Source organism: Megalops cyprinoides, chromosome 18 (genome assembly GCF_013368585.1).
Source record: "Megalops cyprinoides isolate fMegCyp1 chromosome 18, fMegCyp1.pri, whole genome shotgun sequence".
Lineage (NCBI taxonomy): Eukaryota > Metazoa > Chordata > Actinopteri > Elopiformes > Megalopidae > Megalops > Megalops cyprinoides.
Genome location: NC_050600.1, coordinates 15,717,847 through 15,732,259, shown reverse-complemented (window position 1 = coordinate 15,732,259; position 14,413 = coordinate 15,717,847). Strand labels below are relative to the sequence as shown.

The following is a 14,413-nucleotide window of genomic DNA, read 5'->3' as shown; positions in this document are numbered from 1 at the left end:
ATTCATAAATAGTAAAGCACAGTTCTATTAGTTGTAATAAATTTATCAAAAGTAACCTTGTGCTCTCACCTATTAAGTAACTGAATGTCTTCATGCATGGTACATATTCAGTCAATATTGCAAGCCCTCAGTGCTGTTTCTTTCTGAAATATCATTCAGACTTTAAATAATCTTTTCAAAGCATTGACCTTCCAAGCCAGTATGAAAATAAATATAATGACAGGCAGTAGCAAATAAGATACATTTATGATCAAACGTCTCTTATCGCACTGATTTTGGTGTGGCTTTCTTTTCAAACGTGAGATTTGACTGCATTTTCCTTTCTGTTTTGGGCCTTTGGCCTGTAAAACATATAAAATGATGCATTTAAATCCACATGAAATATAGCTGTATTCAGTTAGTTGATATGCTGCAGTTCTAGACTAATTTGCCATGTCTCCTTGCCTATACAATGTGTTAATCCAGCATTCTGAGAACATCTGACCTTTCACCCTCATGCACAAGGTATGAGTAATGGCTACAGGTTGGTTTCTGAGTTTTCAATGTTTCAATGTGTTTCAGACAAGAGATATAGATATAGACATAGACAGAGTTATAGATACAGATATTTTTCTGTTTTGGGAAATGTAATTGATTGAACTTGATTGCTAATAGTACTCAGGTAACATCTCTATTTGTTGACTAATATATTTCAAGTGCTTTGCTTAAATATTGCAAGCACTGCAAGGACATTTTTAGAGCACATTTTGCCATTCTGTTTTTTTTTTTCCTTCAAGAGTATATGGATTTACAGCATGCAGTTTACATCATGTAAGCACAGCATGAGCACATTTAGAGTGAGAATAACTCCATAGTATGTCCAAGGATTTGAAATATGGAATGTAATAGCAATGGAATGGATTTGCAGTGGAAACCATCCGTTGTTAGTTTTCGCTGTAATAGAAGTTTACAATTACAACAGTGCAAGAAATTCCAATTTCTTATTTAGCTGACATATCTGTTTCAGTTTTTAAAATACATCTATGTATTTTTTACAGCATTCATGTAGAAATCAGTAATCTGCTGATTTGGATTTGAATCGTTATGTACACTGCAGGGGAACACATTTAGCAATTGCAATTTAAAGTTATCTGGTAAAAAGGGAGCCCTGGGAAGGAGAGAGCACATCAACATGAATGACAGTGCAAACTATTTAGACATGTGCCTATCCACTCAACATCAGGTTATGTGTGATTCGTTGCACAGAATGCAAGCATCTCAAACTCTCCACATTCCCTGGTGCAGTACATGTCAGCGTGAAATAATTAAATTGAATACTCCATGTTGACTATGCAGTATTGACATACAAAAGCAACTGAAGTAGACTTTAAAATGATGAAAAGGATTAAGGTCTGCAGTGAGCAGAAACGCAGTACACAATCAACGTTCCAAATCTCCTGTGTAATTCACATCTGGCTGTCGATATGCCACTGCATGTTTACATACTGCAGAACCAGTTCATAGTGCAGCCATGTTTAAATGTGCAACACAACAGTCCTATTTGTCATATTATTTCTCAGCTGTAATGTAGAATTTTTGATGTCTGTCACTTGTAGGTTTTTTGAAGATGAAGAAAATGGCTTCAAAAAGGAGAGCAGCTCAGTCTGTGAACAAATAAACGATATGTGATTTTTAAAAGCAGTAGCATGATACATGGTATCTGTCATATTTTTCTGCAGCTGTAGACAGAATGTTTCGCAGTTAGTGAATCAATATCAAATCTAAAAGGTTTCATATTTGGGGTCACTTCCTCACCGTGTCAAAAAAGGGAAATGTATGTTGTTTACAGTATGTTGTTCTGCTCATATTCTGAAGGCTATATGGTTGTGTTGTTCCGATAAAGTTCAGTTTATCCTTGCAGACACACACACACACACACACACACACACACACACACACACACACACAGGCCCACATACATAAATTCACTTGTCCACAAACACACCTGCTGAGCACAATAAATAGCTGCAGTCACAGAGCGAATGTGGGAGCAGAGAGGTTTGTTTTAGGGTAATCGCTCTGCTGTTTACTTGAGTGACTGGGCGTGCTTTTTGAAAGGCTGCGCGCAAGGCTATGCTGCAGTGGGCTGTCCAGGAGTTCTGCACAGAGACAGAGCAGCGCTGAGCACTCTCACATTGGCTAGCTTTTCACTCTTTTTTCCCCCTCTGCTGCTGATTTGAGAACACTAGAGAGCAGCCTGCAGCTTCTGTCCGCCACTGCTGTGAGCACAGTGTTCTGTGGGATGTGCAGTTGCACAGAGACACCATCCGTCAATGCGGTCAGTTAAGTATCATTTTCACAAGACGATAATCAAAGAACAGAACTATATCAAATGGCACGATTTCAGTGGTTTCAGATTGTGTTGCCTAGGATTTATGTGGCATGTTACCCATTCACAAATTATTTCAAAATGTATGAGAAGATTCTTTCATTGATGAAATGCTTTTCCAGCAAAGAGGCGGTGTTGCATGATATACAAGCGTATGAAGCCATAAAGGCAAGATCTTATTATATGCTCTGCCTTTGGCAAATTTTGATTTAGGTGCTTCAGTTGAAGTAAATACATAAATTAAAATCAGCTTTTGTTCTTGTAAAGGGTATTGTTTCACTTTAATGCACAAAACTATTTATTATAGCCCACAAAACAAAATAGCAAGCCAGTGCAATGACTGTGCCTTACTTACGCAGACAATGAACAGATGTAGGATTTATAGTTGATTTGTTGCTGTTTGAGCCTTAAAATTAAATGAATAAATGCCTCAGCTTGCCACCTGCAACTCTTTGTAAATGCTAAAACAGTGGCCCCCACCACAGTCTGTTTGTTTCCCATGCTCCTCCAAAGACTTCTGCAGACATGGATACTGTAAATAACATTTTTATTATTTAAACATTTTAGTTTACAAAAGAAAAAGGATAATTTGCATCTTTGTTCACTCTTATACTTCTGCTTTACCGATTCTCCATTTTCCCTCCTTTTTTGACCCCAGTAAAAATGGTGATTCGATGTCCCTTCGACACTTTCACATCCGAAGTAGAAAGACACATTAAAGCTAAAATATCCTTCCATTTTTGAGACCAGCCCCTCCATCACAAGCCACTCTTCTTGTTTGGAAAGTCAACAGGTGCTGGTATCAGCGGCTGTAGTCTGAAATCAGCATTAGATCCACGTTCACAGTCTCCGTCGGTCTTCCGCACAGCAGTGCAAAATGTGTGTGTGTGTGTGTGTGTGTGTGTGTGTTTTATTTTCTTTCTTCAAACCCACCCACCAGCCCCATGCCGTCACACTTCGCACTCCCGGGACGGCTGTTGCTGACAGGTGCACGATCCGTACTCATTGATGATGACCAGGGCGCCCTCCATGTGGTTTGGTTTGTAGTCAACGTAGTACTCCTGCGCGGACATGGCCGCCATCTGCTGCATGGTCTGTTTCTGTTTCTGCTTGCGCCGCTGGCTGCTCAGGCACTGCCTCATCTGCCTCACGCCGGCGGGGAAACACTTCCAGGAGACATAGAGCATCAGCAGAACGATGAGGAACGAGAAGATCAGGGCCATGGTCCCCGTCACCACCTTGTGGATCTGCATGGTGCTCTCGTGGTCTTCCCCAGGCTCTGTCACTGTGAACGAGCTGGTCACTATCTCCCCACCTTCCATGTCCTGCAGCTCGTAAGGGTTCCTGGTGGGTCCGTTGTAGCCGTAACCCCTGGGCCGGTCCTTGGTGAAGGTGTACGTCGGCATGGTGATGTCCACAGGGTCTTCACAGAGCTGGAAAGCGTAGACGGCGTCCAGGACGTCCTCACCCTGTGCAATGTCCGGGCTGGCGCACAGCAAGGCGCTGTCGTGCTGGCCTTTGAAGGTGCTGAGCCAGGAGGCCAAAGCACAGACATTTCTGCTGCACTCCCACTTGTTTTCCGAGAGGGTTATACTGGTCAGGGACGTCCAGGAGTCTAGAATCCTCTGGTCAATGTACGTCAGCCTGTTTGAATCCAGCTGTAGGGATTTCAGGTTAGGCACACTTTCGAAAATGTGAGGTTCAATGTACTCAATCTCATTGCCTGAGAAGTCAATCTTTTCCAAGAAAGACCAAGTCCAGTCAAGGGTGCTGACCACAATGGTGGCCTTGTTATGCTGCATGTAGAGCGTGCGGAGGGAGATGAGGCGGGGGAAGTGGGCCAGGTTAACTTTCACCAGCTCATTGTGCTCCAGGTGCAGCTCGGTGAGCTTAAACAATCCAGCAAAGGAGTTGCGAGCCAGGCTTTGCAGCTGGTTGTGGCCCAAGTCTAGGAACTGCATGCTCCGGCAGTCCTGAAAGATCCTCACGGGGACAAACTTTAGGGCGTTGTAGCGTAAATGTAAATTTGTGAGCTTCCGTAGGCCGTGGAAAAGGTCCGGCTCCAGGGCCTGCAGCTTGTTGTGCGATAGATCCAGAATGCGTAGGTTGGGCATGGGTCTGAAGGTGGTGTTGGGCAGGCTCTCGATTTTGTTGGAACTGAGGTCGACCTCCTTCATCCTGCGCAGTCTCTCAAAGGCATTCTCCTCCACCAATTCTATGCTATTGTGGTCCAGATATAGCCAGGTGAGCTGCGTCAGGCCAGCAAACTGTCCCTCACGCAGCTCAGAGAGGCCGTTCTCCCGAAGGGACAAACCCACAGCACTGCTGAGGTTGTGAGGAACTTCAGTCAGATTGAGCCCCTCGCAATACAGCAGCTTCCCATCGCAGCGGCACAGCCTCGGACAGACTCCCTCCGACACGGGCAACATTTTCAGAAAGATTCCCAGAAAGCACAGTATCAATCCAGGGGGCTTCCTCACCAGCCACGTCAGATACAGACCCACAAAAAGGAAATCCATTAGCATGAATATCCCTGGATGTACCGGAGCAAAAGTCCATTGAGTCATTCGAATTCTACATCATCTTGTTTTTTTTTTTTTTTTGTTTTTTTTTTCTGTTTGTTTGTGTTTTTTAGTAAATTCCTTTTCTGAAATAATCAGGGGTCTTTATCGCTTATTGTTGTAGTTATAGTTGTGGGTCTCTATAGCAAAGACAAATTCTGCCACAACAAACATAAAATAACTATGAATAAAAGCCAAGACTCTCTTTTCATCTTAGATATCAGGGAGCAGGAGGAGAGGGACAGGGGGGTAAATAGCGTTCTTCGTGAACTGATCTCATATGAAAGGATTCTCACTCACCCCTTTCCAGAAGCAGACAACCTCTATTCAGCTGCTCCCTTTGTGCCGACACTAATTATGTGCCAATCTAAAAGAAAAAAAGACACCACCGTGACAGAAATTCAGTCCCCCTTGTTTGCTGAGCCCTGGCAAACTTACACCTTCTTAGTTCTCCTTGTGTAAAAGACCCAGAAAGATGACGAATCCGAGTAGCTTTCTGTGGAATAGTAGGAAGTGCAAGTTCCCCTGGCTGCATGCACAAGCACTGTCCTCTCTCTCCAGCTCCTCTGCAGTGACTGCCGTGGTGATCAGAGCGAGAGAGGGAGCGTGAGACGAGAGGAAGAGAGAGAGAGAGAGAGGGGGGATAGAGAAGAGGGGAAAAAACGCCTTCAAAACTCTTTTTGCGAATCACTCCGCTGATCTGTCAACACAAATTACCGCCCATCACTTGAAGTGACCACTGTCCCGATTGGCCTTTAATCCATGGAGACAGAACATTATTTATTCAGTTGCAGGCTAAGAAAAAGAGAGAGAAAGAGGGGAACTGCCAGAATTTTTTTTTTTTTTCAGTTCGACGTCTCTTCCCACTTGAATGCTGGTATGTTTTCCCTTTGCTCTGGATCGGCTGTAGCTGAGAGGTGATGCTGGGAGCCGGGTACGGTGTCCTGAATGGAGAAGTGTTCAATCCCTTGCAGCGGGCTACTGCCAGTGCATGCAGAAGCACCTTCTGTTCACTGAGTGTCGTAAGCCACTCACAATTCAGGCAGGGGCGGCTTTCTCTCCCTTGCACTTCCTCCCCCCTCCCCACCCCCTTTTGCTCACTCTCTCTCTTTCCCTCCCTCTCTCTCTCTCTCTCTCTCTCTCTCTCTCTCTCTCTCTCTCTCTCTCTCTGTGTCTCAGATATTTCCATATTGAAAAGGGGCCAAGCTTAAAACCAGGGTTTTAATGAACCACAGAATTAATGCTTGCTTTCTCTATCTCCACCCCCTAGTTCTCCCTCTCCCTCTCACTTGCTTGCTACTCTCTCTCTCTCTCTCTCTCTCTCTCTCTCTCTCTCTCTCACACACACCCTCCCTCTCACATTTCTCTCTCTCTTTAATGAAATGAAACAAGCAATCTATCTGCTGATTTCCTTCTTGTTGCTGTTTCCTCATCATTACAGATTAATATTTCTCTAATGACCGGAAGGCATTTTGAATGCGCTTATCCCCGCATTTATAACTGTGCAGAGCCTCTCAAGTGTGAACAGGGTTGGAGATTGCAGTTGGGAGAATGTTTTTGATGGTGATGTAAGAAAAAAATATCTCGCCATCTCTCCCATTTATTCTTCATAAAAGAACGATTATTCCATTGTCAGCAGGAATGTGAATTGAAATTTCATCTTTTATTCTTTTAATGAGATTTCAGACCATTTGTAACTCTGAAAAATGTTGACGGGTGTGATGCTTTCCTGCAATGCCCAGGAGGATTAATATGGGGTGTTTTCTCAGGGTGTTAGTGGACCAGAGGCAGTGATTCATTTGTACTAAAGAGGGGCAAGGCACAACTTGCTAAGATCAAACTGAGCCCCTACATCTCCTCATTAACCACAAAGCTGAGATGTGCCATCATCTCAACACCTCTAGTTAACAAACAGTATGTAGACTGAGCTTTACATCACCTCCAAATAACAATCCAAAGGTGTTGCATCTGTGCATTTTTTCTTTGTGAGGTGCATGTCCAGAATGAAAGTTTGGGTGAGTTTTTCCATCTGTTATGTAAACAGAAAACTACAGTTAAGCTAAAAATGAAATTGAATGATTTACCCAGTAGACATATGCAACAGGTATGGGCTATAGTATAATTTGTCATCTATCAGTTTGGTGGGATGGCAGTCATACCTTAACCATATATTTTTTTTTTCTAATCCTAAAGTAATCAGTAATACGTTCAGTGTAAGTGAGGAAGAATATTCTAAATTTAACCTGGGTTCCTCTGTGAGGTTTTATTATTTCTTCCTTTTGATGGAATGGTTGGAGGCAAATGAAGTGATTGAGCTGGTTGGTATCTTTATAATCATAGGAACATATGGTCATGTTTGAGTGTACAGCTGTCTACTGAGTCTTCTATATATTGAACGCAATGTTTTATCCCAGCAGTTATCAAATTATCCGAGATTTTATATGAATTTTTTGTTCCTACTATTGTGAATATGCTGAGCTTTAGAGAAGGGAAATTTGAAGCAAAATAATAACAGACCAATAAAAGTCTACACTCTGCCATGATTTTTGTGTGGATTTACAGCTTTAGCAGTTCATTGTAGTTCTGTTCTACTATCTTTTCATCACCTATTGCAGGTCAGAACTAAGCAGACAGCAGCATGTGCATGTTATCATATTGTGTGCCTTAGTTATGATTTCATGAGTTCTGAGAGATAGAAAACAATAAAATATGTATTAACATAATATTTTATTGTAATATAATGTAATAATATATACATTCCTCTCAGGACTTGTTTCTTAGGTTCCATCCCAAGTCTGTCAGGCTGACTATTTTCAAGGAAAATGACTAGTGAAATGCATATACTGGCCCCTTTCTGATTTGTAACATCAAGTTTCAACAGTCTGTGTAGTTTGAGCTCATTCAAAGTGAAACAGTTAAGGCCCAGTTCAGACTTGAGACTTGTGCATGTAAACCCAGGCTGAAATGCTTCCATGGAGAGTTGCACGCCTCTGTTACAATTAAGCGAAAATAGACATGGACATCTTAAGATCCCATGTGGGAGATGTACAGTTGGGGCGGAGTTTGCCCAAAATGAGGGTGTTTTGCTCCAAATTAAAGTCTGTTTCTTTAATTTCCCAGATACAGAAGCATTCTGCCCCGACACTTAGGTCTGTTAGGTCTCCTCAGTTCTTACATGCACATAAGGTCGAATACGTCGTGTGCCACATGGTGACTGTATGAAACATTTTTTTTGTCACAAGACAGACAAAGTACGGTTAAAATATAAATAGAAAACCCAATTTCACATGTAATAGAGTTGTCCATAAAATTGTGAATGATTACTTTCTTAGAAAATTGCATAACATTCTCTCTGAGGTCTGAAATGCAGAGGCGCAGAAGGCAAATGGAAAGCATTATCGAGATGCACTCCAATCCTGTGATAATTCACTCAACCGGTGTGGTAAAAGAATTAGCCTACCCCAATGTGCTTATTGTTAATGCATGCACAGACGCACAGATTCACAAGTAATTTCTTCTGTGACGTGGTGTTCTGTGAGAAGAAATCATCATACCATAGACAGACACCATAACAGGGCCATTGTATATCTACAGTTGCAAACAAAAATGCCTGCTAGATAAAGTGTCTTATAAAGATTATAAAATCTTTTTCTTATGATCGAATTTAACAGTACATAGAACCGTTTTAATACATATGGCTGGTATGTACAGTATATACAAATTTGCATAAGATGTATTGCTTTTGAAGTATTTGTCTACTCCAATAGTGAAAGAAAAAAAAAACATTGAACTAATCCCACTGTGGTATTTTTCCTTTTTAAAATAAAAATATTTGATGACATTTTTAACTTTTACCATATCACACAAAAGTATTGAAAAGTCTTATTGGTTCCTGCTTTATTTTCTTGGGAATATCTGCTCAGCTTTCATAATTACAGTTGCAAGTTTCTTGAGGTTGCATTCTGCAATGAGGACTAATAACTCCATGAGAAAATCAGCCACCCGGTTCCAGGCAAGCAATTCTGTACCGCCCATTTTAGCAGATATGCAGGTGCACACAAGTGAGAGTATGCAAGGATGCCCCCCCCCCCCCCCCCCCCCATATTTTTCAAATAATATGAGTTAAATCCTCTCTCGGGAACCAATGAAAGTAAATACATTTTAGGAAATTGGTCATAAGGGCTCTCTTTGCTGTACCAGTGTTGCCCATTCATTGGTTAGGACTTCGGGCGAAGGTGTGTGCATGGGGGGGATTTCTTAATGAGTGCTTGCATTACACAAGGCATTGGGAGTTTAAGTGTGGCCCAGGGGGATTTAGGCAGATGCTAATGAGAAGTAGAGCCACAGCGCAATGTGTGCATTGTAAAGAGTGAGGGAATTAAAGGAATACCGTGCATACACGCGTCAGCAACATGTACCCATCTCATTCTCTGGGCTAAGAGGAAAATTATTCACTCTCTCTACAAGAGTGTTCACTATCTCTGGCCCTGACCATGACGTTCCTCCCAGTCTATCATCCAGCAGAGGAAAAAGTTTCCTTGTCAATCTCAACTGTTTCCCCCTTATATGATGAAAGATGAATACCTCACCTGTTTTAGAGAGTCCAGAAAGGGAGCAGTTGGATATCAAGGAGCAAGATAAACTCATTATTTTTCATACACATCAGTTTTCATAATATGGAACAAATAGTTTGCAGGTAAGCAATTTGTTAATTTATTCATTCATTAATTTTTCTATTAGACTACAAAAACTGACATAGTTGTGTTCAGTTCATTATCAGTGTATCATTATGTGTTCAGTTCAAGTTGCCACTCTTGATTGAGGCCTAGTAATATACTTAGGATTTTAACTATTTTTTTTAAAGAATTTGATCATTGCTACTCCATGTGTGTGAGAGGTGCCATTTCATTGCAGTGGGGCCCTGACAGAAATAATAATATACAGTATGGTGTATGGTATGGTACTGCATTTTCTTCTAATAGTACTTCTTGAGAAGAATGGTGGCATAATTATATTATAAAAGGAGTCCATCTGGTTTTTGTCATCTTACTGTTGTGCAACACTATTTGTATTGCTGTGTAAGTCCACACTAATCCGGGTTCAAATATAACATGGTTGCTTTGGAGGAAGGTGTACTACTTGGGTGAGAAAAGCACTTATTTCCATTTTAATTCTTATTTCCCCAACCAATTCTCTTCAGTCATGTTGCTTTTTTTTTGCAGATGTTCATTGTAAATCTATATTCACTAAAATATTTGTTTCTCTGTAAATAGTATTTTTAGATGGTATTCTAGACATGTATCCACTGAGTGTAATGAATCAAGTTCATTTCTGCTTTTTAATTCCTTGAATTACTGAAATTGTGCATTATGACCATACATAACCCCTCTATGTTTTCACATTTATTTTAAGTAGACTTTGTAGACTTAGTCCCAAATGACACAGGAATTTCTGAAAACAAGATGGTTTTGCTCTGAAAGTTAATAAAACATTAAATAGTAATAAAACTGGTTTTATTATATTGATTTCACCAGAAGGGGACAAGGAATCAATAAAAAGACAAAACATATATACAACATATAACTGTTGAAAGTAATGTTTTATGTTATTTTTAAAATAATTTTATGCTTACCACAGAAATTATAGTTAAGCTATTCAATGTTGGCTCTGCACCATAAGGACCTTCCTTCCTTACTTTTAGACAGCTGTGGGGAAAAAATCGAAGCCTGGCAGTCTGACTGACGACCAAGCTTCCTCAGACTTAACCACTCATTTTTAACCCACTTGTGGGAGCACAGATTTAAGAGAGCTAAGGTCACCCCTCAACGTAATGTCAAGCCCCGATTAGAAAGAACTCAGACCTTCCCTCCTGATAGCAACCTTCAAGCCTCTTCAGCAACAGCAACACCGATAGACTCAACTGATAGTAGGAAAAAAAAAAGAGGTGACAAATGGAACAGGCGAATTGTCCTGATTTTTCATGTCCAGTCGGTAACAGTATATTGATCTGGTTCTCTCATTAAGCCTTTTCCAGTGCAGGATTCAGGGCCGTCAGCACCCAGACCATGTCATTGAATTCCATTGACCAGAAGCCCTTTTAGTTTGAAGAGATACTTAAACACTGTGACTCTCTGTGTTACTCCATCCTTTCTCCCAGAGCCTGACGGCATTTCTCCTTTCCGGGTGGGATTGAGGTGCTGGTATAACAAGGACAGTTTAGAGCCTGTCAGAAGTCTTCAGCAGGGCCCAGGCCACTGGAGAACCTCAGTGCTACAGTTGACTCTGTCCTCTTGGAACCTATTTATTTCAATATATCTGTAAGATACTTGTCATTGACCTTGATAATTCAGAGGCCATGGCTAGTATAGCTACCAGATATGGTGTCCACACATGTCAATAACGTTGGACATGATTCATTCCGTCATCTCATATTTAGAAAAATTATCAGGTCTGTGTGGTTGATCTACAGCACCAGGAAAAATAGTAACGGTTAAGCTACAGGTGAATATCAGACTAGGCACTAGACACTGGTGTTTCAAAACAGTTTTAAGTAATTCATCAAAATGAAATAGGGAAAGTGTCAGTGTATCATCTGCTAGCGTGTGCATTATGTATCATTAAAAAAAGCAGTTGAAGCTTGTTGCTGCTCCTATTACCACCTATTTAACATACTGCTATATAATTATGCTTTAAATAGTCATTTTAGTCCTCACCTGCTTCTTGTCAACTTGCTGCCATGTCATCACCATCAGCAGACCAGGGGCCATCTAATTGATTAATTATGGCCTAACTAAAAATCCATTATTCAAGTAAATTATCAAATTAGAGGAGTCCTGCTTCATTAACTGCATTACAAAAAGGACAGATCAGTTCATGGCCTGTCTGCTTAAATAATGGACTGGGGTAACAAGAGGTAAGGAGAAGCTACTATTGCATATTCACATACAGGGTCTTTGCCATATGGAGAATCAGGCTACAGTGGAGTGAAGTGCATTGGTATACCACCTAAACAAAAGAATTGCAATGTGCTGTTTTTTTCATGTTAAACTAACCATGAACTGAATGTTTTTTTCTGGCTAACCATCAGCCATTTTTACCAGCACAAGTATTACCTTGGGATCAGCCATAGGGTCTTCCAGGCTAACAGAAATGTAGCCCACAGAAACATTGTAGCCCATTCATGAGAGGCTGAAGAGATTATTTTAGTTTAGATATAAATGCAGGTAGTGGAGGACCGCCACAGGGAATTCAGTACACTAGTCTATACATTGGTGGCTGTATAGCAAAACGCTCTGCTGTCTGTTTTGTTCTTCATAATTTTAGCAATGACAGAGAGAGACCATAAAATAAAGACACTGTAACAACTTCCATCATAATGGTTATTGGATGGAATTATAAAATTATCTATACTTATAGCTGCAGCTTTCTCTGTTCTGAAATATATTGTTATCTGACAGCCTGGCAACCTGTTCCTGTAATTTGTCATGAAGGCATTTCTCGGTCAAAAAGAAATCTCACTGTACAGAGTCCTCACAGCCACCATAGAACTATAGCAGCCAGATCTTTTCAAACAAGATTTACAGAACTCAGATGCATTTTCTGATACAAGGTGATATTGAAACCAAATGCTCCGCGGGCTTTCAAAAAACTGGCAGGAGGTTGATAAAACCAGTCATATGAGTGTTGATTTCATCTATACTGACACAAAGAGTTAAAGCTGAAGAGGGGGAGTTGGACCTGACATACCACACAAGTTTTGAAATCAGATAATCGTACCAGGTGTCACCACCTCTGGACCCTGCATTAATCTCGTAGACATCCAGTTTCACCCGTGGGTCACTAATGCTGCCCTATAAGGTTATAAAGCACTAACTGTAACTTCAGGACACAAAGTCACCGACTGTTTTGATTGAGGTGTTCAGCTATTTCTCTCCACTTCTTCTACCTATGTTGTTTTTAGTGGAGCGAAGCTGATCAAATAGACCCTCGTGCTCCTTCTACGGCTCACTAAAGTCTTTATCTTTGCCAATGTGTGTTTTCATCTTGTCTCACGAATTTTTTGGTTTATGTCTTATTCCAGTGCTCTCTTGTGGCTCCTTGCTCTGTATCTACAGATTAGCTTTTTTTGTTGGCACATTCAGTGGTTATTTTTTCATTTACCTTTTTCAGATCATCAATATTCTTGAAACCCTACACTGAAAATTTATAACTGAAAATTTAAAATAGTCTTGAAATCCACTCTCAGCTTGTAAGGCACTTGAAAAAAAAGAATTATTACACTATTTAAGATTCTAAGCCAAGGTGCAATTTCACCTTGTGCAAGAATCATGGTAATCTCTGCAATTAAGAGGTAAACTGAGGGGGGCTAAATTTTTTATTGTATTTAATAGGCATTGGTGAACAGGTTACCATTTATGTCATAATGCAAATCATTAATGTAGCACTTGGCAAGAACTTATTTAGCAAGGTTATTTAATGACAGCTCCTCTTTGCAGAACAGGGTTAGCCATTGTGCAGCTACTTGGCAGTAGCATTTTTTTTTCTTTTACTGTAGCAATGCTCTAATGCACAACACACTTCTTCACAGTGGACTCCAAGAATTACAAATATTATTGGCTTACCAGTCATTCAGAAACCAATAGAGTGAAAAAAATATACTTCTCTATGAAAGCAGAAGGTCATTTTTTGTTATTTTCTTGATGTCTGTCTGAATCTACAGGCAAGGCCTGTGCACCAGATGACTGAGACTGCTATGTGGGTCGTTACAATCAGAGCTCCAAAGTCAAGTTTTGCTGCACCTTTGCATTTCACCCCTTTTGCTTGGGCAAAAAACAAAGAAACAAAGAAACTTTTTGTTGTACTGTACCTGGCAATGATACACACACACACACACACACACACGCACACACACTCCAAACAAAACAAAGTCTGATTCAATTTATGGGCATTTGGTGAGTCCAAGTTGCTGTGTGATAATCTGCAAAGAGATCATTGTGGATGGGTGCTCCATGCATGCTGTTGATAGCAATGCTGTCATTAGTGTAGCCTGAATAGTTAGTTGCACAACTTCCCTAAAAGCCTGTTTTGTCCATGCATGTTTATTCATTGTTTCAGAATGCTACTAGCTAAGGGCATTTGAAAGGTCTTCTAAAATGGCAACCTGGTCCAAGCACCTGCTTCTGAGTAAATTTGCCTAATCTGAGTATGTATCATAGTATTCTCTTTCACAGGCCACAGAGCACTTCACCAGATGGATGGTTAGAGTTAGCAGGGGTCCTCCCCCTGGTTGTCCGACAACTATTCAAACACAGCAGAGCATGAGAGGCTTCAGGAGATGTATTGCTAGGATCTCTATATGAGGTCCCTGGTCCTGTTAGCAAGGCTTTTCACATGGTTCTTGAACACTTCCATTTGCAATTGATAAAAATAATAGAAACGCTGCAGATCCAGGATATCTCAGCTAACTTAATGTCATTTGGAGGCT

The 14,413-nt window shown here is 40.8% G+C and overlaps 2 protein-coding genes across 2 annotated transcripts in view; one reads left to right on the top strand and one right to left on the bottom strand.

Moving 5' to 3' along the window:
- The window catches only part of LOC118793246 (catenin alpha-2), a 305,116-nt gene that overhangs the window by 209,771 nt on the left and 80,932 nt on the right, over window positions 1-14,413 (top strand). The window lies entirely within an intron of this gene.
- LOC118793247 (leucine-rich repeat transmembrane neuronal protein 1-like) lies at window positions 3,018-5,946 on the bottom strand. The gene has a single exon (XM_036551324.1). The coding sequence runs from the start codon at window positions 4,933-4,935 to the stop codon at window positions 3,319-3,321; it is 1,617 nt and encodes a 538-aa protein (XP_036407217.1). The 5' UTR covers window positions 4,936-5,946; the 3' UTR covers window positions 3,018-3,318.